The following is a 25,000-nucleotide window of genomic DNA, read 5'->3' on the forward strand; positions in this document are numbered from 1 at the left end:
TACTGATAGTGCTAACTACCCGACTAGTATAGGATGACTTGACTAGATTGTCATGGTAATATTTGAAGGGCGTGTCTTTGTGTTACTGAAGGACACCTCCCATTTACAGACAGACACGCCCACCGGTCTCCGCTCTGCAGACAGACCCTCCTCCAGTCACTGCACATGAGCACCTCAGGACACGCCATATATCACCTCGTCATCCACCTGTGCTGGAGATCCACGTCTCAGAGAGATGGACCATGTTTACACACTCACACACACATTTACACGCACTTGCATGATGTTCCCACTTTTGCACTTCTGTGTGTTGTATGTAGCAGCCTGTAGGGCTGACGGAGAGCAGAAGAGAGTCTTCCACAGCGGGTCAGGAGTCGGCCATGTTTGCACTTTTCCTCATTTTTTGTTCCTTTGCGTGATGATTTTACGTAAGGTGGTTGGCTTAGAGGTGCACGACGTTACCAGTTCAGATGTCAGGAGTCAGACGCAGAACAAATCCGGGATCAAGAGCCATGCACATGTGCTGTATTTTATGATTATTAATTAATCGAAGAACCAAATCCGATCTCACGTCAGCCTGTTCACCGTATTTTCCATAGCGCAGTAAGTCGCTTCTCTGGCTTGAAAACAAGCCAGAGAACCCCTTTTTCAGAGTGCATTCTAGGTACCATTTTCACACCACTGCCTGGATGACCGTTTTTTGTTGCAAAAATATCATTATCATATTAACGGTGATACCCACCTGGAAAAGTTCTACTTGGAACGGTTTTTGAAAAGGGAAGCCTTTGTTGTAGGGTTCTATATAGAACTTTCACGGTTCCCCCAGAATGAAAAAGCAAGGAACCCTTTATAATCATAACTTTCCAAAAAGGTACTAATTAGAAAAATGTCTGAAAAGGGTAACCACCCGTTATAAGGCTTTATATATAACCTTAAAAGGTTCCCCAAGAAGGAAAAATTGGAGACACCTTTAAGGTGATACGATTAGCACTTGAGTGGCTGTTCCAGGGAAGGGATTAGTACTTACTGTCCGGAAAATACGGTACAGAAGTGGTTTAGAACCTGTATTATTTACAATATTCCTTGTTTAGAGCTTCCAGTGAGTTCCGGGTCTTCCACGTCCTAACAACCTGAAACCACATAACTTACCTCTGGAGTAAAAGATCCTGGATCAGGTGTCTTAGGACCTAAAACATAACAAAGACAGAGTAGTTTTGAGAAACTCAGGATCAGAGATGTGGGTAGAACAAGATCGTTCATCATGCTCTCATCTCATCATAACGCTTCCACTGCCATATCCGATACTCTAAACGTCTCATTTTTATACATGTCTGTTTTCCTGCTCATCATGACGTAGCTGAGCGTGAGAACGCAGAACCGATCTCCTCGGTGTTCCATGATACTGCCACTAGCCAATCCCTCGTTACTCCCCGGTACGAGCTTCCATTCGCTAACGAGAGAACTGGCTCATGATTATGCAAATATGTAGATGGGTTTTCATACAGCCTGCACTCACTGAAACATGAAGCGTGTTTCTCTGTTGTGTAGCGACGTGAACAGAAACACAGCTGAAGCTTACGGATAAACGATTACGGCACCAAGAAAACGACAGGAAAAGTCCGAATTCATATATGATATACTGCCACATGCTTCTCTGTGTAGACGACAATAAAGAACGTGAACAATCTGTTGCCTGATCTGTGTTTATTCTTCATTTTAAAATGTATACAAATCCTTTTTTTTTTTTTTTTTTTTTTTTTTAAAACCCTAATGTACACAGTTTTCCCAATTATTTACCCCAAGACATGTTCAGTGTATTTACATCCGCTTCTTCGGGTTTGCATTGAATCTGTAAGTCATGGAAGTCCATTTCACCAAAAAAATCACTATCAATACTAAACCTGACTGAGCTGACGTTTCAAAGAACCAACAACCGATCACCACTGTCTCCAACGACCAATCGCTGACCAGCAGTCTTCTCAACAACCGATCACCACTGTCTCCAACGACCAATCGCTGACCAGCAGTCTTCCCAGCAACCGATCACCACTGTCTCCAACGACCAATCGCTGACCAGCAGTCTTCTCAACAACCGATCACCACTGTCTCCAACGACCAATCGCTGACCAGCAGTCTTCCCAACAACTGATCACCACTGTCTCCAACGACCAATCACCAATTCAATTTATATTTCTATAAATTTCTTTTAACAGTAGACATTGTCACAAAGCAGCTTCGCGGAAACAAATATATTCGGGATATACATTTTAAATGTATAAATTTATCTCCGTTTCCAACAACCAATCACTGATCACCACTGTTTCCAATGAGCAATTTACTGAACAGCAGTCTTTCTAAAACTAGTCACTGTTCCCCACTGTTAATCACACCCACACACTTCTTGCTTTTGAACTCACTTGTGCCGAACATGTACTATATATATATATATATATATATATATATATATATATATATATATATATGAAGCACAGGGCACGATACACTTCTATGTACCGATAAGGAGCCGTTCAAACAGGCTTTGTTTCACGGTCTCAGCAAATGTGCAGACGAACCTTTAACAGAAAAACATGTTTGTGTCTCTGTAAGCAGATAAACATTCTCTACTAATCCAAATGACATGACATGACCTTCTACGGCGTGCGTCCATGCGCAGGCATAGAACACAACTTACTGCATGAAATAAAAGACAATTTCTCTCACCTTTCCCCCATTTTTTTTTTATCATTCTAAATGATAACTAAGACCCCCTGAAGGATAGAGAAATTACAACAGAGTATGGCATCTGAATTTCAGAATCCTTTTACGGTTCAACTGAATTCGTCATAAAAGTCATTTTAGAAGAGTGCTAAGGCTGGGTTGTTTTTTTTTTTCTTCAGACATAAAAGTGTCCTTGGTTTAAAGCAAGCATATAAAGAATCGAATGGTCATTTTCTTAAAGAATAATCAATTTACAAGAGTCGTGAGATGGACGTCAACGGGTCGTCGTCATCAATATGACATGTTGGATCTGGCAGGTTTAGGATACAACTGAAAGCACGGCATAATGTTCCATTAGGATACAGTTCAACTGTATATTAGACCACTTCTTATTAAAGGAAGTAAAACTATATTTCTTTCCTTTTTTCCCATAAGTGCGCAATTTCATAACTTTTTGGAGTGTTAAATCGCTTGCTCTATCTTTATATACTTGATATCCATCAATCTATCATATACTTTATGCTTGTAGAGCAATGGTAGCACTGTAACCTTATCCTGCTAGCCCATGATTTGACAGTTTTGGCCTCCATTGGTAGTAAGTAAATATAAACAAACAGTTAAATGTAGATATAGCTTCGTGCTACTTCTTATACGCATTTAATCTATACCGAAAACACTAATAAACAAGTTTATTGTTGTAGTAGTTCAGCTAGTCACGCATAAAAAACCCCCCCTACAAATCCCATTAAAAGCAGTCGCGGCGTCGTTTAATGATGACGTCATCACGCGGCGCCCAAAAACATCCGGTTATGGTTTCATCGCTTCGGCGTCTTTGTGTGCTTTAAGGTTTGTGCACGAAAACAAGCCTCTGTGTAATTTATACTAATAAAAATAAGGCGGAATTGTATTGATAAAATAATTTTGCAATATTTAGATGAGATTTTCGTGATTTATTTGGAATTTCAGAGAGAAAAGCGACAAGTATTGCTAGCTAATGATAGCGTGTGTAGCTAGCTAGCTAGTTTGTATGTGTAGAATGATATGTTGTTATATATGATTATATGATACACGGTTAAACTGAATCATAAGCCATGGAGATGTTTCATTTGATAAAACAATAATGAGTTAAGAGTCTGATTTAGATACCTTGATCTTCATTTTAATAAACTTGTGTGTGTGTGTATATATATATATATATATATATATATATATATATATATATATATATATATAGAACTTCTATATGGTAATGGAGGGCAGCAACCAGCCAGAGGGAGAACCCACACCTTCAGCTCCATCGCGCACTAAGAAGCCAGACATGGCGATTTATGTTCCCAAGAGGCGACAGGGCGAAAACCAGCCCCAGTCCAAAGAAAAGCCCCAATCAGGGGGTGAAACGAAACCCAAAGGCAGACCCCGATACACCGATAAAGCCCGGAGATACAACTCCAAGAACAAGAAGGACAAAAGCAGAGGAGATAAAAAGGAAACCGGGGATGACGGGTTTACAAACGGCGAGGACGAACCACACGCGAAGGAAGGAGGAAAATATAAAGATGAAAGCTGTGTGGAAAAGGAAAACGTGGGACAGAGTGTCTCCGACGAGAACGTGAACACCACGACACGCACGACTAGTGAGTTAAAGGCTGCAGAACCTGCAGACGACAACCTGAAAGAGGAAGGAGAGGAGGAGGAGGAGCATGATAACTGGGATTCTTTATTCACCGATGATGGAGAATGTCTCGACCCACACCTGTTGGAAGAGGTAGAACACTTTATCTAAAGCCCAGCATGCAGTTATCGTTTGTTATGGTGTGATTTAGTTCAGCGCGTGTCCATGCTTCCTGTTTCAGATCTCTCAGAAGGCGGGGCATAACAAGGCGTCCGTTCAGGAGCCGCGCTTCGACTACTATAATTGGACGCCGGAGGACGAAGAGGTGGAGCTGCGAGAGGACGAGCTGTCTCATATCGTGGAGATCTACGACTTCCCTTTGGAGTTTAAAACGGAGGATTTAATACGAGCCTTCTGCTCCTATCAGTACGCTTCGTAGCTGTTACTGAAGACTTTCTGCTGTACAGGTCCCATAAACGAGCAGCGTACTAATCTATATAAATGTGTGTGTGTGTGTGTGTGTGTGTGTGTATCTTCCAGGCAGAAAGGCTTTGATATAAAGTGGATCGATGACACACATGCTCTCGGCCTCTTCTCCAGTCCCATAGCAGGTCAGAAGAATGAAACGCTGATGAACGAGTTTCTCGTTATGTTCTCCTGTTCTGCTGATATTTAGTATACGACTACACAAACTTTTCATCATCCCATCGCACAACTCGCATTTCAACACACACTGTCCAGAACATAAACGTTGGAGATAATCTTAACAGCTCTCACACATGAAAACACTCACTTCAAAGAATACAATTACGGCACAATAATAAGAACCACAGATGTGAAATGAATCCTCGTAATTACATAAACAAAGGGTGCAAATATATATGAGTATATATCTGAGAGAGGTCAGTTTTTATATGACAGTTATTTATTGAAGCAACAAAAGTTCTCCAATACCAGCTGGGCCTGTGTGAAAATGTATTTACCCCCATAGTTACTAATTCCCCAAATCTATGAAGCTGCATTGATAACGGGGTTCAGCTGGACGAGACACACCCAGGTCTGATTACTGCAAACCCTGTTCAATCACATCTACACCTACAGAGAACTTTTTCAGCAGCAGGAAGTTGGTTGAAAGATCTCCCCTACTAACACACTGGCAGAGTTGAAAGAAATTCCAGAGATGATGAGGAAGAAGGTGAATGAAATAAATCAGTCTGGGAAGGGTGACAAAGCTATTTCAAAGGCTCTGGGACTGCAGAGAACCACAGCGAGAGCCGTGATCTCCAAATGGAAAAACTCGGCACAGTAGTGAACTTTCCCAGAAGTGGCCGACCTTCCAAAACTCCTCCACGAGCACAGCGACGACTCATCCAGGAAGTCAGAAAAGAGCCGAGGACAACATCATATAACCTAGAGAGGCATCAATAAAGGTCACTGTTCATGACTCCACTATCAGAAAAAGACGGGACAGAAATAGCCTCCATGGGAGTGTGGTGAGGTGAAAACCACTGCTAACGCAGAAGAACATTAAGACTCGTCTGAATTTTGACAGAACACACCTTGATGATCCTCAAACCTTTTGGGAGAATGTTCTGTGGATTGAAAGTGGAACTGTTTGGAAGACAGGGTCCCATTATATCTGGAGTAAACCAAACACAGAATTCCACAAAAAGATCATCATACCTGTGGTGAAGCATGGTGGAGGAAGTGTGATGGTGTGGGGATGCTTTGCTTCTTCAGGGTTTGGGCAACTTGCTATAATTGAAGGAAACCTGAATTCTGCTCTCTAGCAGAAAATCCTAAAGGAGAATGTCCGGTCTACAGTCCGTAAGTTGAAACTAAAGAGCGACTGGATTATGCAGCAAGACAACGATCCAAAGCAGAGGAGACCGATCTCCAGTTATCAGAAGCGTTTGGTTGCAGTTATTGCTGCTGAAGGTGGCACAACACCTGATGATTTTAAGTTTAAGGGGGTAATTAGTTTTTCACATGCGTGATAGGTGTTGGAGAATTTTTGAATTCAGTAAATAAATAAAAACTATTGTGCGTTTACTCGGGTCGCCTTTGTTTTATTTAGTTTTTTGTTTGAAGCTCTAAAACTATTTAGTATGAGAGATGCACAAAAACAGAAGTAATCACGACGGAGGCAAATACTTTTTCACAGCCCCGCAGAAAGATGATGCGATGACGCGCTAATAAACTCAGACACGTAGTAAAAATACAGCTATTGTGAATGTACTAGACACACTAACAAGAACATGTCTGTAGATAATGGGGTGTGTGGGGGTGTGTGGGGGTGTGTGGGGGTGTGTGGGGGTGGGGTCTGGGTCATAGGTACATGTCCTGAGAAGACGATGATGTAAACTCCTACTACAAGTACTTAGATCTTTCTTATGTTTCTGCAGTACTTCCAATGCCTAATAATGACACTGTGTGTGTGTGTGTGTGTGTGTGTGTGTGTGTGTAGCACGAGATGCTCTTAGGACCAAACACCCCATGCTGAAGGTTCGTCCTCTCTCCAAATCCTCCACAGCCACTAAAGCCAAAGCGCGCGACTCCTCAGGTACTCCCTCTCTTGCTCGTTTCTGCTTCCTACAGCCCTGTGCATAAATATTCACCCCCTTTGAACTTTCCTCCTTTTCCTAGTGCAGGTTCTTCCAGTAACCGGTGTATTTATATCGAGATTATTTACACGTAACACTTTAATCGCAAAATAATTAGCTGACCGGAGTCGACCTACGTCATTCTGATGGAGGCTGGATGTGCACCAGACCCAATTTAGGAGTTTCTCAGCGACGGGGGTGAATACTTACGCACTCACAACTTTCATTTGGGCATCATTTCCTGCAAAAACATATTGATCCAGCTTAGTATTATGGGCTGGATTTTTTTTGTTTTGGTGTAGACTCCTGCCATGGGGGGATGGGGGGTGAATACTTATTTACAGCCCTGTTGTTGTTTTTAATCCTCTGTAGATTACCTCCTCCCGGCTAAAGAGCGTCCTCAGACGAGTGCGTCTCTCGCCCGGCGGCTGGTCATCGGCGCTCTCGGGGTGAAGAGCAAGCAGAGCCAAGAGCAGCGTGAGGCCGAGAGGAAGCAGCTACGGCAAGCCAGAGGTAACACACACACACACACTCACACACTCTCTCTCATCTTGTCTAATAAAAAAAAACAGAACTTTTAAGTGTTTTCTCCTTAATCATTCGCTTTAGAGCAAAAACAGCTGGCAGCCAAGCAGCGAGACGACGCCTGGGAAGGGAAATGAAGCGCTCTCTCTCTCTGTCACACACACACACACACACACAGCGAGGGATTGTGACTCACTCGCTCTCTCGCCGCAGCTCTGAGGCTCAATGTGTTCACCGGATGTCCGATACGGTTCAAAATGAAGCCACTTGATTGGTCGAGCCTGCTGAAACGAGGTTTAACTGACTGAGGTGGTTTGGGATTGAAACCACCACACACACACACACAGGTTTAACACTGTCTACTCAACACCGCTTATTTCTGTTCCTCTTGTAAATAGTGATTGTGTGTGTTGATATTTTCAGGTTTGTAAATACGGTCATTTTATAATGTACAGCTTTAAGCTAAAAAACGCAAAGCTTCTTTGTTCTGATGCCAAATGACACACCAGTGCTCTGTGTGTGTGTGTGAGAGAGAGAGAATTGTGACTAAAACCTGTTTTTATATATATATATATATATAAAATGCTTGTTTCTGACCCATGGAGCACTGCTGTAAAGACTTAACTGTGATTTGAATAAAACATTTAAACAAAACCAAGAAACTGACGACTCTGGCTGTGAGTTTAGAACGAAATGTTGAAAGCGTGATTATTTATTTATTTATTTATTTGATTAATACAGCACACAACTTGGAAATTAAAGATCGAGAAACAACCGGAATTTAAAAACGAGCTTCAGTTAGAAAACTGAGTGAGTGGTGTGTTTTGTAGAGGAAATAAACCAACAAAGAAAGAGGGTTAAAAAGGACACACAAAATACAATATTGAAGACGAACGAACAAAAAAAAAAGCCACACACACACACACACACACACACACACACGTGTGAGTGATCAAAACTGCAAGGCATTAATATTTAGTTATTTCATAGTGCAGTGAGGAATCTTTTTTTTTTTTTTTTTTTTTTTTACAAAAATGTCATCTGGCACGACCATCACGTGCAGGACATTTTGTGACTTGCATCAAAAACAACCAACGAAACGAGACATCAGCACGCAAACACACCGAGGAGTCTCGGAAATATCCGGATGGTTTGGCTTTGTGATGCTTTTAGCGTTGTGGGGGTTTGGCCGTCATGAGGTAGGACCTCAAGCAAACAATTACAACCTCTAAATCTATATTTATTATTAGTACAATGGACTTTAGTCATTTTGTCAGACTAGATATTATCCCCAGACATAATTGCGATAAGTGATAGTGATTTTAAGACCATTTAATCCCAGCACTATAATGATAATATAGCAGCATGATAATCCAAGTAGACTCTTTCAAAGAGAAAACTGGCCTTGTTGTGAAAATCTCCTGAAATAACACTACAATGGAGTTCCCTACTGCAATACACACTGAATTCTTTACGCTTTAGTTCTTCATTGTGCGCGGTCCCTCTGCTATTTCAACTGAAACTTGAAGATGAATGGTGCATTTATATTTTGTACTATTTCATGAGAAATTTATTTATTAAATTTACTATAACGCTGTTTTTTCCCCCTCTAGATGAAACGAAGTAGCAAAGTAAAACCACAGGCACCGAGTTAACGCCGACCCTAATTAGCAATTAGTTTTTGCTATACAGAAGTGTCTATAATCTACATACTTTACAATAAGTAACAAAAATAAACAAAAATGAAGTTAAGCATCTTGTCGAAATAAACAGGTATAAATATGGTTTAACACACGTGCACGCGCACACCTCTCCGTGTCCTGATTGGCTGCACATTGGTGACCCACTTTTTTTCCCCCTCTCTTTCTTTTTCTTCTTTTAATCTGCTCAGCAGCGCCACGTCTCCTCCTGCTGGACAAAAACTGCACTGCACTCCATCACTCATGACTTTTGGATTTTTATTGAAACGTGTTACAGAAAGAAAAAAAAAAAAAAAAAAACCCTCGATTACACAATCTCGAGTGAAACACCGGATCACATTTATGAGAATCGATTCCGCGTTATAAACAAAATATTTTTGTACACCCTGCTGACTCGGTAGCAAAGTGAACAAGACGAAGAAAAAAAAACGGTCTGCATTTCGTTTTTCTTTTCTTTTTTCTTTTTTTATTGTGAAGGTTTTAAAAACAAGCGGTAAAAAGTAAAAAAAAATAAAAATAAAAAAAAAAAACCCACCCAAGCGTTCAATATATACCTCTATATAATAACAACAACATCAGAGCTTCATGAACCTGGGAGGAAAATGGGAGGAGGGGAGATATAGATGTGTGTCAGACATGACCATTCACACCAAACACACACACCATGCAAACACACACGCGCACGCACACACCTGGGCAGCACTGAAACACTTAAAAATAGCTCCAAATGGGGGGGGGGGGACTACCATACACACTGGGAATGTTCCAAACTCAACCGATTTCCATTTTTAAAACAAAATTAAAAAGTCTAAAAACAAAAAAAAAAAGAGAACGATTTGTACACAGTTTTAGATGCAGTATAAACACCTTAATGGAGGAGGGGGGAAAAAACAAAAACAAACAAACAAAAAAAAAGACGAAGTGCGAGTCCGTTTAAGGGAGGCGGGATAGCTGGCAATGATTCAAAAGCATTCCCTTTCATTTCCGCGGCAACGGATTTTAATTAATCACATTTAAGAGGATGAGGAGGATGAGCGGTGAAGGGGGAGGAGGACAAATAAAATAAAAGTCAGCTACGCTTGGTTTTAGTCCATTTCAGTTTGGAGAAAAATTACGAGAGAGAGAGAGAGAGAGAGAGAGAGAGAGAGAGAGCGCGAGCGAGCAAGAGGTGGGGGGGGACGGATCATTTACAAGGTTGTGTTTGTTCGTGTCCGTTCGTCAGCTGCGGGAGGATTAGCGGTCATCAACAAGTGATGATAGGAGGGGCCAAAAAGGAAGGAGGGACCAAAAAGCAAAAAGGGGCAGGAGTCTTGGTGAGGAAGTGGGTGTGGCCACGTTTACTGCGCCTGAAACACAACAGAGAAGGGGAAAAATTTAATCCTACATGAACACAAGGACATTATGTTGTGGTAATGGGAGTGTACTGCTGGTTGCCATGGTTACACCAGCAGTTCAGCGTAAACAGCAACAGCTGCACTGTTAAATAAGTAAGCGCGTTACAAAACCAAACATTTCCCGTGTGTGTGTGTGTGTGTGTGTGTGTGTGTGTGTGTGTGTGTGTGTGTACCTGTTGGCCCTGCTGCGTGGCTGCAGGCTGTCCGGGGTTCTGTGGGTTTTGGCCGTAATAAGCCGCTTGCTGTCTGTAGTACTCGGCCCAGGCGGCGCTGTAGTCAGTCTGTCCTGCTGCTCCTGTCGCTGCTGGAGCGCCACCTGCTGCTGGAGCAGCGCCACCTCCTGCCTGAGCTACACACACACACACACACACACACAGACACAGTTTTACTCTCTATATGTAGAAGCACACATATATAATGAAGGATTAAGAGTAAAAGAGTTTTCCTTACTCTCACCCATTTTCTTGTAGTACTCCTCCCAGGCCTTGGTGTAGTCGGGCTGCCCCGTGTTCTGAGCCACTTGGTTCTGGTCGGTGGGGGCGGGAGCAGCGGGCTGTGCGCTGGGTGACTGGCCGGGCATAGCGCCTCCACCAGGCTGCTGGTAGTACTGCGCATAATATGCTGCCCAGGCAGCACTGTGATCCGCTGCAGCTTTACCTAACACACACACACACACACACACACACATCAGTAATGGAACACTTTACCTTATTATGAATGCCTAGAGACATGAACCTGTCAGTCTAGTACAACACACTAGAGGTAAAGGAGTCTGGATATTTTCCAGGCCTGACCGAGGGATTAAGATCAGAACAGTTGCAAAGGGCTATAGTAACACTAACAGGACAAACACTAAACCACCTCGCAAGACACGAGATGCCGTTTTTAAAAATGTGGTACAAATATTATGCTACATTTGTGCATTTCTCTCCAAAGCAGACGGAATGTAAGGGTCTTAAACGACTATAAAGTTCAAATGGAGGCGAGAGGTGAAGCGAGACTCACTGGGGTCATGAGGTGCAGGCGGCTGCCACTGCTGGTAGGCGTTTCCCCAACCCTGAGGGGGGTACTGATGGGCACCTGGAGGACCTCCACTACACACACACACACACACACACACACACACACACATTAAATCACATAAGCATTTGTTTGACTCTGCATACACAATGCAGTAAAGAACAGATTAAAATCAGTAACGCTTTAAAAGTGACTGTGTACTGACTGTGGTGGGGCTCCTGGAGGTCCGGGCTGATACGGATTTGGGTTGTATGGACCCATTGGGCCAGCTGGACCGGGACCACCGGGACCGGGACCTACAGGACACAGAGGACCCTAAACGCAGAAAGAGACAGAAACGTGTGTTTATCATCTGGTTATATTTCTCTCTCTCTCTCTCTCACACACACACGCGCTACACTAGGTCCATCTTCTACCTCTATCTTGTCCTCGATGAGCTGCTTGGCGTGGTCGATCTGCTGCGGATTCCCCCGGATGGTGAACAGTTTGAAGTTGGGGTCTCCGTTGGGCGGCGGCTGGCGCGAGATCTCCACGAACGCGCCCGTCTGCTGGTTGATCGACTTCACGTTCTCGCCTCCTCGGCCAATCACCAGGCCGCACTTGTGGGCGGGGATAGAGAAGGTCATCTCACCACCAGGGGGACCCCAGTTACCTGGACCACGCCCCCTGCCACGCCCACCCGGAGGCATACCTGTCCCAGGAGGACCAGGGGGTCCCTGAAGTAGACACAGACAGTTAGCAAGACACATACGATAGTATGTACTCATCAATATGCTGTTAAATAAGATACACTTAATATCAACAATATTAATCATATTAATAATACACTTTCAGAAATAGCACGGCATATTAATATCTTTTAGATGTTATAATCGCTCAGCCCGGACTCTACATCCAAGCAGTTAAACGGCTAAAATAAATAAACACGGCATGTGAAGGATGTGCGTCTCCTCACCCCTCCTCCCTCCTCTCGCACCCGGATACTCTGTAGGAGCTCGTTGATGATGCCGGCTGCGTGCTCACAGCGGTCAGGAGGCCCCATGATGTGAGCGATCTTATCGGGTCCACTCCCATCATCTACACACACACACACACACAGACGGTCATAACCATGCACTACACAAACCATTATAAAACCTGAAGAGAAAGGAAGAGAGGAGAGATGCTCACCTGGTTTGAACTGTATCCTGACTCCTGCATCGTTCTGAATCTTTTTGATCATCTCACCGCTTCGGCCAATAACCACGCCCACGGAGTGACGAGGTACAGGCACCTGACCAATCACAGAGCAGCGTTAGCATCACGCTCCAGTTGTGCACGAACGAACGAATACGAAGAAAGCTTGTATTACGCCGAACCTCCCAGAGTTTAAATTTTTTTTATTAAAATCGACACGATGGGGAGAATTTTAACTGATCGGAAGCAGCCGATATTAAAACGTGAAATCCAAATGTTAAGATTGAATTCGTTTCACCTTCTCAGATATAAACGATATTTAAATATACCAAAAATCAACCGAGTCCATACACGGAATTTTTAAACAAAAAATGGCTCGTTAATAAATCGATTTGAGAATCATGGTCATTTTTTTTCGTCACACCTCCTGCCCCCATACACCCCCGACCCCCCCCCACCTCTATTCCGCCACCTCCTCCGCCGCCGCCACCTCCTCCGCCACCGCCTCCCATGCGGGAGCCATATTCGTTCCGGTCTCCTCCAAACTGATCCCTCTCACGCAGAATCTCCTGCACCATCTCCCTCGCTTGCTGAAAAAAATGACAACAGACAGAGAGAGAGAGAGAGAGAGAGAACGAGAACAAGGATGAATATCTAGTTTCACTTCCTGGTTCTGTACAAATTCTGAGATTTGTTGAATAGAAATGTTAGAAACCCCCCCCCCCCACACACACACACCTGCACTTTGTAGGGATCTCCAATGATGCGAAGGGGTTTGTCCATGTTCGGTCCCTGAGACGGATCCTGTATCAAGATCATCTTCACACCAGCACGTTCCTACACACACACATACACACGCACGCACAACCGTAAAACATCACAGGCTGCGAATTTAACCGATGCAGATAACTGGAATATCGCTCAAAACATTTAAATAAAGCACCGTTTCCATCCTAACGCACCTCTCGCTCGCCGCCGTTTTTACCCCACTGAGACAATTATCCAATCACACGATTTGTTGAGACAAAGTCACATGACTTTATGCACATCGAGGAATTTATTCTGTAAATGTGTTTCCCGTGTAGTTTACGTGTGCATGTCTTACTGAATAAAAACGCTTTAACTGAGCGCGCAAGTATTCCAAAGAGATTTTTCACATCGGGTGTTTGTTTTTGTTTTTTTTTTTTTAAATCCCAAAATCTGCATAATCTATCATGCGTGGATAGAAACGTAGCTAATGACAGGAAAAAAACATTAAATCAGAAGAGCTGCAGTCTGGGACACAACCACGTTGACGCGTCCCACCTGGAGCTGTTTGATGGTTTCTCCTCCTTTGCCGATGACGAGTCCGGCTTTTCCCGCCGGGATGATCATCTCCTGCATGTGGCCGCTCCCGTTGGCCTCGTGGAAGGAGGTGGGCGGTGTTCCCCGACCCCGTGACACGATGTCATCTAACAGCATCTTGGCCTTCCTGTCAGAGAGAGAGATCATTTTTACTCTTACAAAAATGTCCTCGTCAGATTAACAACAAACAAAACGTAGACAGGCCACGCCCACACACAACGCGACCGACTCGTCACTTGCTAGCGTGAACTAGAGGTCGGGCGACAGCGGACAATACAGATAGCAATGTGTGCTCCATTTGAGACGATATTACTTTTATAAAATTCATACACTAGACCAGTGCTTCTCAACCGTTTGGACCCGGAGCATATTTCAAACAATCCGCCAGGACCCCCTCACTCTACAATAATATTAATAATATTAACATTAAAACTGAATCAAAACATTAAGATTATTATTTTTTTTACATTTTATTGTTGGTGACATTTAATTTGAGTCTCTGAATGATCCTCTGTTTATTTTATCCATCAATGCGACACTTGAACTTCTCTACCACTCGCAGGTTTTTGCAAATTTTCATTTCATTTGTAAATAAATTTTAAATAAATCCATCAATGAACGATATTTGTGACTAAGCAAATTGATAAATTTTAAAAACATCTCATTTGAATATGTTTTTATACATTTAACAAAAAAATATATACATAATATTATTTAAACATTTTTTACATTTTCCTGCGGACCCCCTGCAATTACACCACTGACCACTAGGGGTCTGCAGACCACTGGTTGAGAAACACTGCACTAGCCGGGTGTGTGTATATATGTATTTATTTATTTATTTATTTATTTATTTATTTATTTTTTACACACACACACACACACACACACACACACACACACACACACACAGGTGAACAATTAATAAATATTCAAATAAATAGAAGATATATATCCAAACTGAACTGAAAACTAACATTCCAAATAAATGGATAATGAATAAAAACACTTCAAATAACAACAAAATTTAGTTTGCCTCTAGAGGCCGCTCTTGTGCTGTTTGCATGCCCACCATGGTATAGAAAAACCTAATTTTTTGACGATTTATCTACAAAACAGACTTCCTGTCATTTTATATTAGTGATATTACAAGCGAGAAGGTGTAAAAGTTGAGAAGGAGCTGACGGAAGGAAGAAGATGGTGTAGAGTGCGTGAGAAGGGGGTTTTTACACTTACTGAATGGAGTCATGAGACCCGGTGAGAGAGACACTTCTGTCGGGTAAACCTCCGCTGTCTGCAAACACAAGACAACACAACACGCACGTTACACTTGTGCGGACATCTACAAACGTCATCGTCAATAAAGCGTCCGTTTTCAGCAATAACGTACACACGAATAAAACGACGTTGCTGTAGCTGTACTCACCTGGCGCGATCTGAACCTTACACCCCGACTCCTGCTGGATCTTATTGATCTGCTCTCCTCCTCGACCAATGACTGCGCAGCGAGACGGAGCACGGAGCCAAATCACGTCAGTGATCACAAGCACTGAACCATGCAAATGTCCGCGCGCGTGTGTGTGTGGGTGCATGTGTGTACTTACTGAGGCCCACCATGCCGTCCGGAACTCTGTACTCCTCGGTTATAGCAGAAGGACGTCCACTGGAGGAGGAGGAGAAGAATGAAAGAGAGATCTGAGGTACAGTCAGAACAGTGTGTGTAGCTGGAACAGTGTGTGTAGCTGGAACAGTGTGTGTGTGTGTGTGTTAGTCCTTTAGTCAGCTAACATGGTCTTACCTCTGCTGAGAGAGAGCAGCCAGCTGAGCACTGATAGCTGTGGATTCAACACAAAAACACACTCATTTAGTCTACATATACACATCACACACAGTGTATTCCAGGTTCCTGGAACTGGAGACTCCTTCCATAAAAGTTACATAAACGTCTCCTCACTAAACAAAAAACTTCTCCGCTTTAAGAAATCGTTCATAAAGTGTGGAGTCCGTGCTACAAGTCCCTGTGAATGAGCAGTTACTATAGCAACGATAACATATCAGAATGTGGTTTACAGTGCGCCTGTGTGTGCGCGCGCGCGCGCCCAAGTGTAAATACTCACAGAGCGCTGTAGCGTTGTCCCGGTCGCTCTGAGGAGCCATCCTCTTACTGTCCGGCTGATCTGAGGAGGAAACACACCGTCAACACGGTACATTCATAGCTGTGTGTGTGTGTGTGTGGTGGTCTGTCTGTGTGTGTGTGAATAGTGGAACATTGACAAATGGCTTTGTAGTTAAATATTGGTATAGATCAGCCTAACAGAACCAACATGATGGGTGATTAAGAGCTCATTGGTGAACCTGTGATGTTCCTGATTAAATATTGACCAGCTTTCAGTTATTTACACTAAAACCATGGTTATTCTTGACCCCACACATGGATCCTTGATCATTGTTAGATAGATATTGGTCTGTACTTGCCATTATGTGTGAATATACCTCCGTCCTCCAGCGATCGTTTCTGTGCTGAGAAAGGATACCCCTCGGCACCACCGTTATTGCTCACAGGGCCGCCTGCAACATCTCCACCGATCTTAGCTGCAATCTACAGAAGGCACAAACACACACACACTTTACACCAATAAAAGGAGAAGGAAGTCGAACAGCTCAGACAAATGATGGGAGAAATTAGTTTCTCAGTCCGCTCCTCAGACATCCAGAAACGTCTTCATTAAAAACACGACCCATTTCCGGCTCGTCACACAACACCGTGGGCTGAAAGCAGCTCCTGATATTAAAGACACTTCTTCAGCTCATGTGGCACGCAGACTTAAAGGGAGAGTTCACCCAAAAATGAAAATTCTGTCACCTCTGTTACAAAGATTGTTCTTCCGGGTCCTGTTGTATCGCGAGAACCATGGTCTCGACTTTAGACGAGGTCTGGTTTTTAGGCACTGCACGATTCTGCCGCCTTTTTACGATCGTTTTGACACAACGTACGAGACGATTTGAATAAAATCGTATAGACTTCGAAAATAGACTTCAAGTCGTAATGACCCTTCGTGTCAGAGCCGAAGGAAGAATAAGAGTACGACAAGTACGATAACCGTAGCCATAATAGTTTCGCTGTCTTCCTAATGGTGGATTGGAGGAGTATCGCAGTAGCGCGCACACTCCAAATCTAATCGATGATTTGGCGAAAGCATCACGAACAAAGATTTTCCTTTACGACAAGACCGTGGCTGCGATGACAATCAGGCTTAATATCGCACACCGCAAAGCCGACTTTGTGTAGTTCACCGTGACAGAAAACATGAGATTTGGGAAGGGTGCGGGGCTTACAGGACACCATCTCTTAACATCGGAGAGTTCAAAACACCTGCGCAGAACATTTAAAACTACTTTTCTCGCTCTACTGCGGACTAAAAGTCTGCTCTTTGGGTGTATTTTTGACTGATCAGTCGTACCAGCGGAGCCCCCAGGCAATGATGTCTTATGCGAGCGCGCAGATTAGCGTGTATAAAGTCAGTGACGCACTCATCTTTCATTTATTTCCCCCCTCTGCGATGTCACCTGGAGGACTGTGTTCGCCCTGCAAAATTGCACTTCCTAGTTCGGAGCACTTACTACATTAGAGTCAGCGACATCATCGGCAGACGTGACAAACAACGCGTTCTTTTTTCCCCCAGGAATATAACTTTCGACTCGACGTATGAAAGCTTGACAGATGAACGCCAATTTTTACCGGAAGCAGCTTTAACGGAAAAGTGCACATCAACGTGAGGTAGCTAGCCAGCTAACTGACAGGCTATAAAGTGGGTGTGGCTTCCTCTGGATCCATTTCTCTCAGAACATAATAAACAGAACATCCGGCCGCATCGCGTCAGAACCGTCAGTCGTTCGATATGAATTTCTAGTTCAGAGAACTGCTGTGCAAAAGCGGTCTCACATTCGCGAGGTTAAACTGAATATCCGTACAGATGTGATTAGCTACTTTCCAAATAACGGCTGCGCCGATATTCACGATATTACCGCAGTCTCGCTCGGGCCCTTCAGGATTTTGCGATCGCAGAAATTAACGCAAAAATCAAGGAAATCCTGCAATGTTCCGAGGAGCTCGGAAGTTTTGAAAGTTACCGCAGATTTAAGCTGAGACGAGTCACGTGACCTCATCAGCCAAAGCCCTCTGATTAACTTGTGTCGAAAATGACTACAGCTAAAAGGGAAAGACAGCACAAAACAACCGTCAATTCACGTAGTTCTCAGCAAAAAAAAAAAAAAGCAAAAAAACCAAAGTCGCATCAAAATTTTTGAACAACAATTCTATCAAAATCACACGTTTCTAGCTGTAAGAATTACAAAACAAATCTCCCAGAAATCCTGTACAGACTGATTGCTTCTGCAATATTGCTTAATTAGTCCGAAACCATCAGATAAAACCTTATTACGTAAAATGTAAGCGTGTGATGTGGTACGCTTTCTTCTTTTCGGATCTTTCGACGCTCGTGAGAGTATCAGCAAAAACACGAAGTCGTAAAATCGACAAACATTAACGTAAAAACGGCGATGGGCGTGAATATTGTTCGCAAAGTAAAGCGAATAAATGAATTTTTTTTTTTTTAATCACATCTCGAGAGTTAGTCCTCACCCAAAAATCCTCAACTACTGAAACCTCGAGTTTTTGTTTTACTGTTTGTTGAGAAAACCAACTTCAGACACGGAAATCGTTCTTGCAGCCTGAAGTAAAGAAGTTTTTAAAGCAAAATATTACATTTAACAGATTTTACATAGCCATAGCTCAAGACCTCTGCATAGAGACCAAACAACCATGAGACACACAGAAATCCTAATTCTCTTCTGAGTAAAGCGGGATATCAGGGAACGGGTTTGGAAGAAATAAAAGATTAGTTCTGGACTTGAGATGTATTTCTCGATTAAAGTTCAGAGGTGTGAAGCTGGGAAACCTATAAACCAACCTCCAGCTGAAGAGTCTGTCAGACTGGTGGGGTTTTAAAACTAAGATTACCACACACATAAAAACAAACAAACAAGACATGTAAACAAACTGCACCTTCACTGACACGTTTCAAACTTTAAACTGCATTTAGATAACTATAGTTACTCCAGACACATATTTAACACAATATATGGGAGTTATTTTTATTTTATTTCTTTTTTTACAAAAAACAAAACCACACATGTGAGCTTGATGGAGTTGATCATATCCTGAGGTAATAAACACACAAGTCTGTTGTTTTATTTATATCCGTCACCCAACTAAACCTGACTACCATTATTATTAGCTTCATTTTACTTCAGCATATTTTTTTTTAATCTTGGACAAGTTTCTGGAATAATACCGCAAAAATAACTAAATAAACACGACGCAGTGTGTCTCAGTCAGAGTTTATATGAGTTAGGCTAGTCATGAAACCACACGCGACGGTATGCTAACAAGCCACCTAGCTAGCTAGCATGGCTGAATTAGCTTAGCTTAGCACCGCTCGCGGACAATGGGACGAAATTTTACATTTATTCGGCGGAGTTTCTTCACAAAATGGCGCCCAATTAGAAAAGTGGGATTGGGGGGGGGGGATACTTTAATAATGAAAGACGCGCCACAGATGTAACACACACACACTTAAAGCGCCATGCCGGTCGCAGTGAAGAGAGAAGGCCTTTAGAGTATCAGCGCACGCGAGGCAAAACAATGCGTTGCTAATGCCCGCGAGGAAAACAACTAAATGTGGTTCGATTTTAAAAAAAAAAACAAAACAATCCCAGCTTTACGTAACGCGCTACAGAGTAAGCATTCTAGCTAACATCACCGGTAGCTAGCTAACACATCCACGTTTCGCGTCTTACTGTGTTTTTTTCAGGCCGCTCGCGCGCTGTCTCTCTCACCTGCCGCGCGCGCTGCACCGCATCCGCGAACGCGTCCTTCTTTATCCCGGCGGCTCCCAGTGCTGCTGCTCCGGCCCCGGAAGGCGGCACCGAGCTGTAGTCCGACATTACTTTCCGTGTGTTCCGCTATAAATCCGTGTAGAGATAGAGGAGGAGAGAGAACGCTGGGCCCGGGGAAGACGTGCACCGGAGCTGGAAGGCGAGAAAAGCCAAGTTACCCGGGAAAGGAAGACGAGAAGAAGAAGGGGGCGCGCTCGCGCCGCGGCACCCTAGAACGCGTTTCTATTGGCTCGCGTTTCCGCGTTCGCGTTATAAACAGCCAATGAGAGCGCACCACGGAGGCGGGTGCAAACACTTCTCCAAAGGCGATTGGCTACAGCAAAGGTTAAGGAGTTTTTTTTTGTTTTTTTGTTTAAATAAAAATGCGGCCGAGATTGCGGGTTTGAATTCAAAATGGCTTCCTAGTGAACAGGAAGTGCCCTAGAGCGGAGTGTGTTATTGACGGTACATGTAGTGCGCTTGTGTGAGGAGGATAAAGGTATTTGAGATGGTTGCTCGGTTTGCGGAAGCGATTTTGCGACTGGTTGAGGGTTTGGTTTTTTTTTTTTGTTTTTTTTTTGGGGGGGGTGTTAAAGGGCAAAGTTAGAAATTGTCCTGTTTTTATTTATCTGAACTCTCCTTTTATGAACTTGTGACTCAACGAATAATTTAAATATACTAAAAAACATAAATCTTTGGTTTTTAGGAAGACCCATCAAATGTAATCCCTGCTGAAAAAAAACAATAGAAACGATTACAAAACATTCTGATGGTTTCCACTAGAAATACCATTACAAACCACCAGGTAACCATTAAAACCATTACCATTATTGGTTCTTAATGATCTCCAATAGACATTACATGCCACCAATAGAAGGCAACAAATTACCAGTAGAGACCTACAGGGACCATTACAGTTTCCATTACAATTCCCATTACAACAATTAAAACCATCACAAATTCTATGACCCCTCCCGAGCAGGGATATGTTTATTAATTTTATTAAATTGTTGTAATTCTTACATTTTTTTGTAAATAATATTTTAATGTTGCTTTGATGCAAATAAATGAAATGTAAACAGGGAACATGTTTACTGCAGCAAACGTTCCCATTTTCACACAGATTCACACTTCTGCACAAATACTAAGCACTCCAAACTTATATTATTATTATTATTATTATTTTAATAATTTACATAAAGTCTCAAGCATGCATTCAATCTACAAAACATTCCTGGAAATAGCACTTGCATTCCACACTTTATATAAAGTACATGAAATTACAACATTTAATCAGGATTCAGCTGATACATACAGGCAGAGCAAACAGAAATGCTTCAAATAATAAACAAAATCTTAATACCCAGTGTGTTGCTAATTTTAAAACTCTCTGAAGAATAATGTGTCGGAAATGTTTAAATAAAAAAAACAAAAAAAAAAATTACCACCTCAGGGACCTAAAACACCTCAGGTGCTGTAACACTGCCACTTTTTTCAGTTCTTCAGTTCAATTGTGCTGTTTGATCAAAGTTTAAAAAAAAAAAAAAAAAAAAAACAGTTTTTGGTTTCTATCACACACACGTTGTGCATGAGTGTACACTCTTGAAGAAAAAAAAAAAACGGTTCAAATGTTCATTGAATATTATTTAGTTTTACTTGAAAATGTTTTTTGGAGCGCTCCATCAAAGGGTTCCACCCAGAACCTTTAAGGATTCCCTCAGAGTCCGAAACAAAAAACCCTTTGGGGCTGTACATTTTATTTCCCTATTAAAAACAGTCTTCCATCACTGATCAAAAGCTCTAAAACAAACCCTATGTAGAAACCTGCTAGAAACCAGAGTGTTTCCTTGTCAGTTGGGGTTTCAAGCAGAACTCTTGAAGAGCCCCATTTTTTCATTTGGTTTCCCTTTCAGCAAAGGTACCAAGCAGGACCCCTTTAGGAAGCTAGAACCATTCATTATTCCAAAGAGAGAAAAAACAAAAACACACATTTTCAAAAAAGTGTGCAATTACTGTGGAAAAAAAAAATGCAGATTAGACTTAATAATAATTATCTATTTATCATCAGTATAGTACCTGAAGTACAGTTTAAATCAAGAACCCTAAAGGATTCTTTAGTTCATTCTTCTGTGTAAAGCTTTAAAGCAATGGTCACCAACCCTCTTCCTTGAGGTTCCTTCCTGCAGGTTTCATCTCCGACTAAAACAGTGTGTATTAGATTTCGGTTGATCAAGAACTTCTTAATGCCATGATTAGATGGTCAGGTGGGCACCATTATGGCTGGAGCTAAAGTCTTCAAGAAGATAGATCTCCAGGTACAGGGTTGGTGACCATTGCTTTAAAGGCTCTCTGGAGAACCCTACAACTGAGAATTTTCCATTCAGAGAGGGTTCAAAGTACAGTAGATCCTTTTCACGAACCTAAGAATACTTTACTATCCAAAGTTCCCAGGAAAAACTTATTTATTCATTTTATCTAAAGTGTAGGTACTCTAGTGAAAACAGTCATAATGTCTTATCAGAAATTTTGGTTCTAGAAGAGTTTCGACTCTACACTCTTTAAAAATGTTCCTCAAAAGGTTCGGATGGTTCTAGCTTTCGTCATTCAACATGGAGTGAATGCAAAGGCTCCAAGTAGGTGTTTGTGTTTTGGAGAAACAACTCAGAACTACAATCATCACTGATCTGCTTGAATACTTGTATTTTTTAAGATTCGAGGACCAACGCACTACAAGCCCTACATCTTTTATTGACATCAACATCATTACAATGCTGGCTTGGAGGATGAGCGCAGGCAGGATTTAGGGCGTCTTTTGGGACAGAGCTTGTAATGTTACCTCTAATAAGACCTGGGCTGTGTCCCAAATCACACACATCTGTACTAGTGGTACTTACGATACGACAGTATTCAGTAACGTACTACTTATACACATATATAAAGTGTCCTAAAAGTCCAGAATTATAAACTGATCACGATCCATCAAAACATCTGGGCTGTGAGTTTAAATCAAAGATCTGGACATGTAACTGCTAGGTTATGAGTTTAAAATCCCAACACTGACAGAGAACCTGGGGGACTTTTGAGCTTGCACTCTGCTCAAGTTTGATTTAATACTTTAAAAAGACTTTGAAAGTGTCATTTATGACCTAATTTGCTGATATGAAGAACTATATCTACCAAATAAGTTGCACAGTTAACTTAAACTCATGAAATTTTCCCCAACTCGACACAACTCTGTGTGTGCTAGCTCAACAAACCGATAGCTAGCATTAGCATCGGTTTAACACCTGCCAAAAATCCATATTAATTTGAATTTATGACAAACGAATCCTTGTAAAAATGTAACATTTTGATATATTAAAACTTTAACTAAACCTATTAGGGACACACGGACACGCTGTGGTCGTTTATAAACAAATATGGATGTTAATTTCGTTGTAAATTAGCATGAACCGGACGCAGTTCTACCAGATCGCCACTAGGCGGAAATTCTCCATCTAGATTTTCACAAGGCTTGTAACAGCGCAGCCCCAATTTGCAGGTACGAATAACCAAATATACTTAATAAAAAAGTCACACTTTTACATTTTTTTTAGTTAAATAATTATATTTCCACACGTCTCTGTGTGTGCTAGCTCAACAACTGGTAGATGGAGTTAACCTCCGTTTCAAGCCACTTAGCTAAAAAAATAAAATAAAAAAAAGCTACATTTATTTCAATTTAAGACAATTTAATACTTATAAAATGTAAATGTGGGATAATTAAAACTTAATTAGACCCAATGGACACTCTGTGATCGTCTCTATGAATAAACATGAACGTAAATTAATTGTAAAGTCGCTTTGACCCAATGCAGTTCCACCAAATCACCGCTAGGTGGAGGACTCTACTGTACTGTTCGGATTTGTACATATCACATAATACAAGAATACAGCAATAAAGACTCTTCCCCTAGTGGTGATCTGGTGGCATTGCACCGAGTCCGAAGACGTTTAAAGTGAATTTAGGTTCATATCTGAGCAGTGAGTACAGGGGTAAGCAGAGTAAAAAGGGCTCTGAAACACACTTTTCCATTGTTTCATTCTCACACGTACACTCCATGGTTAAGAAAATAGATCCAGTCTTTTATACATTATAAAATATACCACATGCTCACTTACATGCAACCTACATTTGTATTAAAAATGTAGCACATGCGCATTTACGTATACTGTATTTTCCAGACTATAAACCTCTAGTCCTTCTGCCAGGCCTGAAAATATCTCTCAAAGTCTAAATGCCAAACCTTGTGAAGATGTTCACCTATCCATAGCTTACCGTAAACACCCTATTACTCTTAATCCAATGAAATAAAGACATGCTAGATAGCATGTATGGATCATAACAGATGCTACAGGTTTTATAGTCTGGGGAATACATTGCACACACACACACACACACACACACACATTCTTGTTTCTAAGTATTAACACACACTTTAGCGTTCATTTCACCTCCTGAAGAGGACAGCCTGTGAGTCTGAATGTGAAGATCCTGTTGATCAACAGCACAAATGAACACCAAGAAAATGGAGAAATAACAACGTAACAAAGCTGTATAGGTTACAGTCTTGCTTATAGTTATGTAAAACATAAATGTCAGCTGTCAAGTTGTTTTTTTTGCATATTTAAATGGTAATATAAACTAGTTTTATTGATGAACCGTTTTATTTATTTATTACAAACGACTGGATTATAGCCCTGTTGGTTTTGAGTCAGAATGTAGAACTTGAGCTTTCATCTTCTCTGTCTTTAACAGTAAATCCACTCTTTGGTCAATACATCTCTCCATCACAGAGTGCATTAACAAGCTTTTCCCTCATTCTTCCATCTCTCTCATTTCTTATTCGGTCTATCCTCTCATGTAAGGACTGACATCGAGATGTCTATAGTGAAGGACATGTGTGTCTCACTTTCCCACCCCCAGTACTT

General features: G+C 41.9%; 4 protein-coding genes across 14 annotated transcripts in view; 2 read left to right on the plus strand and 2 right to left on the minus strand.

Moving 5' to 3' along the window:
- Window positions 1–1,687, plus strand: part of golga7ba (golgin A7 family, member Ba) — a 16,837-nt gene extending 15,150 nt beyond the window's left edge. For both annotated transcript variants that reach the window (XM_047151283.2, XM_017457114.3), the window contains exon 5: window positions 1–1,687. This exon is cut by the window's left edge and continues 651 nt beyond it. The gene's annotated coding sequence lies outside the window, so the exon portion shown is untranslated.
- Window positions 1,688–3,478: 1,791 nt separating this feature from the next.
- On the plus strand, window positions 3,479–8,127 carry r3hcc1l (R3H domain and coiled-coil containing 1-like). Of its 2 annotated transcripts, XM_017457094.2 has the most exons (7): window positions 3,479–3,564; window positions 3,953–4,483; window positions 4,572–4,756; window positions 4,871–4,941; window positions 6,798–6,893; window positions 7,306–7,446; window positions 7,543–8,127. In XM_017457094.2, the coding sequence occupies exons 2-7, from the start codon at window positions 3,962–3,964 to the stop codon at window positions 7,593–7,595; spliced, it is 1,068 nt and encodes a 355-aa protein (XP_017312583.1). In that variant the 5' UTR covers window positions 3,479–3,564; window positions 3,953–3,961; the 3' UTR covers window positions 7,596–8,127. The 2 variants fall into 2 exon arrangements, 1 of the variants encoding a protein (XP_017312583.1); XR_001810670.3 differs by lacking the exons at window positions 3,479–3,564; window positions 7,543–8,127 and adding an exon at window positions 6,982–7,131.
- Window positions 8,128–9,399: 1,272 nt separating this feature from the next.
- On the minus strand, window positions 9,400–20,236 carry khsrp (KH-type splicing regulatory protein). 8 transcript variants are annotated; one of them, XM_017457060.3, is made up of 18 exons: window positions 19,952–20,236; window positions 16,586–16,691; window positions 16,210–16,269; window positions 15,891–15,927; window positions 15,697–15,755; window positions 15,519–15,590; window positions 15,329–15,386; window positions 14,054–14,219; window positions 13,487–13,585; window positions 13,207–13,338; window positions 12,743–12,845; window positions 12,528–12,649; window positions 11,989–12,288; window positions 11,778–11,887; window positions 11,558–11,646; window positions 11,003–11,209; window positions 10,726–10,901; window positions 9,400–10,504 (listed from the first exon to the last, which is right to left on the minus strand). In XM_017457060.3, the coding sequence occupies exons 1-18, from the start codon at window positions 20,096–20,098 to the stop codon at window positions 10,496–10,498; spliced, it is 2,052 nt and encodes a 683-aa protein (XP_017312549.1). In that variant the 5' UTR covers window positions 20,099–20,236; the 3' UTR covers window positions 9,400–10,495. The 8 variants fall into 8 exon arrangements, with proteins under 8 accessions (XP_017312549.1, XP_017312551.1, XP_047007223.1 ...); XM_017457062.3 differs by having other exon boundaries at window positions 11,009–11,209; window positions 19,991–20,235; XM_047151267.2 differs by having other exon boundaries at window positions 19,991–20,235.
- A 952-nt stretch (window positions 20,237–21,188) lies between these two features.
- Window positions 21,189–25,000, minus strand: part of slc25a23a (solute carrier family 25 member 23a) — a 10,999-nt gene continuing 7,187 nt past the window's right edge. For both annotated transcript variants that reach the window (XM_053676262.1, XM_053676261.1), the window contains exon 10: window positions 21,189–25,000. This exon is cut by the window's right edge and continues 159 nt beyond it. In XM_053676262.1, the coding sequence (XP_053532237.1) occupies window positions 24,978–25,000 (23 nt within the window). In that variant the 3' untranslated portion in view covers window positions 21,189–24,977.

This window comes from Ictalurus punctatus, chromosome 26, assembly GCF_001660625.3.
Source record: "Ictalurus punctatus breed USDA103 chromosome 26, Coco_2.0, whole genome shotgun sequence".
NCBI classification, from domain to species: Eukaryota; Metazoa; Chordata; class Actinopteri; order Siluriformes; family Ictaluridae; genus Ictalurus; species Ictalurus punctatus.

Bases quoted from the DNA above. Each gene is read 5' to 3' on its own strand.
- r3hcc1l (XM_017457094.2), top strand. From the start codon at position 3,962: ATGGTAATGGAGGGCAGCAACCAGCCAGAGGGAGAACCCACACCTTCA. The intron at 4,484-4,571 runs GTAGAACACTTT...TTCCTGTTTCAG, and splicing joins ACCCACACCTGTTGGAAGAG to ATCTCTCAGAAGGCGGGGCA. The intron at 4,757-4,870 runs GTACGCTTCGTA...TGTATCTTCCAG, and splicing joins CGAGCCTTCTGCTCCTATCA to GCAGAAAGGCTTTGATATAA.
- khsrp (XM_017457056.3), bottom strand. From the start codon at position 20,098: ATGTCGGACTACAGCTCGGTGCCGCCTTCCGGGGCCGGAGCAGCAGCA. The intron at 13,339-13,486 runs GTGTGTGTGTGT...CATTTTTTTCAG, and splicing joins GAGATCCCTACAAAGTGCAG to CAAGCGAGGGAGATGGTGCA. The intron at 12,289-12,527 runs GTGAGGAGACGC...TGTCTACTTCAG, and splicing joins TGCGAGAGGAGGGAGGAGGG to GGACCCCCTGGTCCTCCTGG.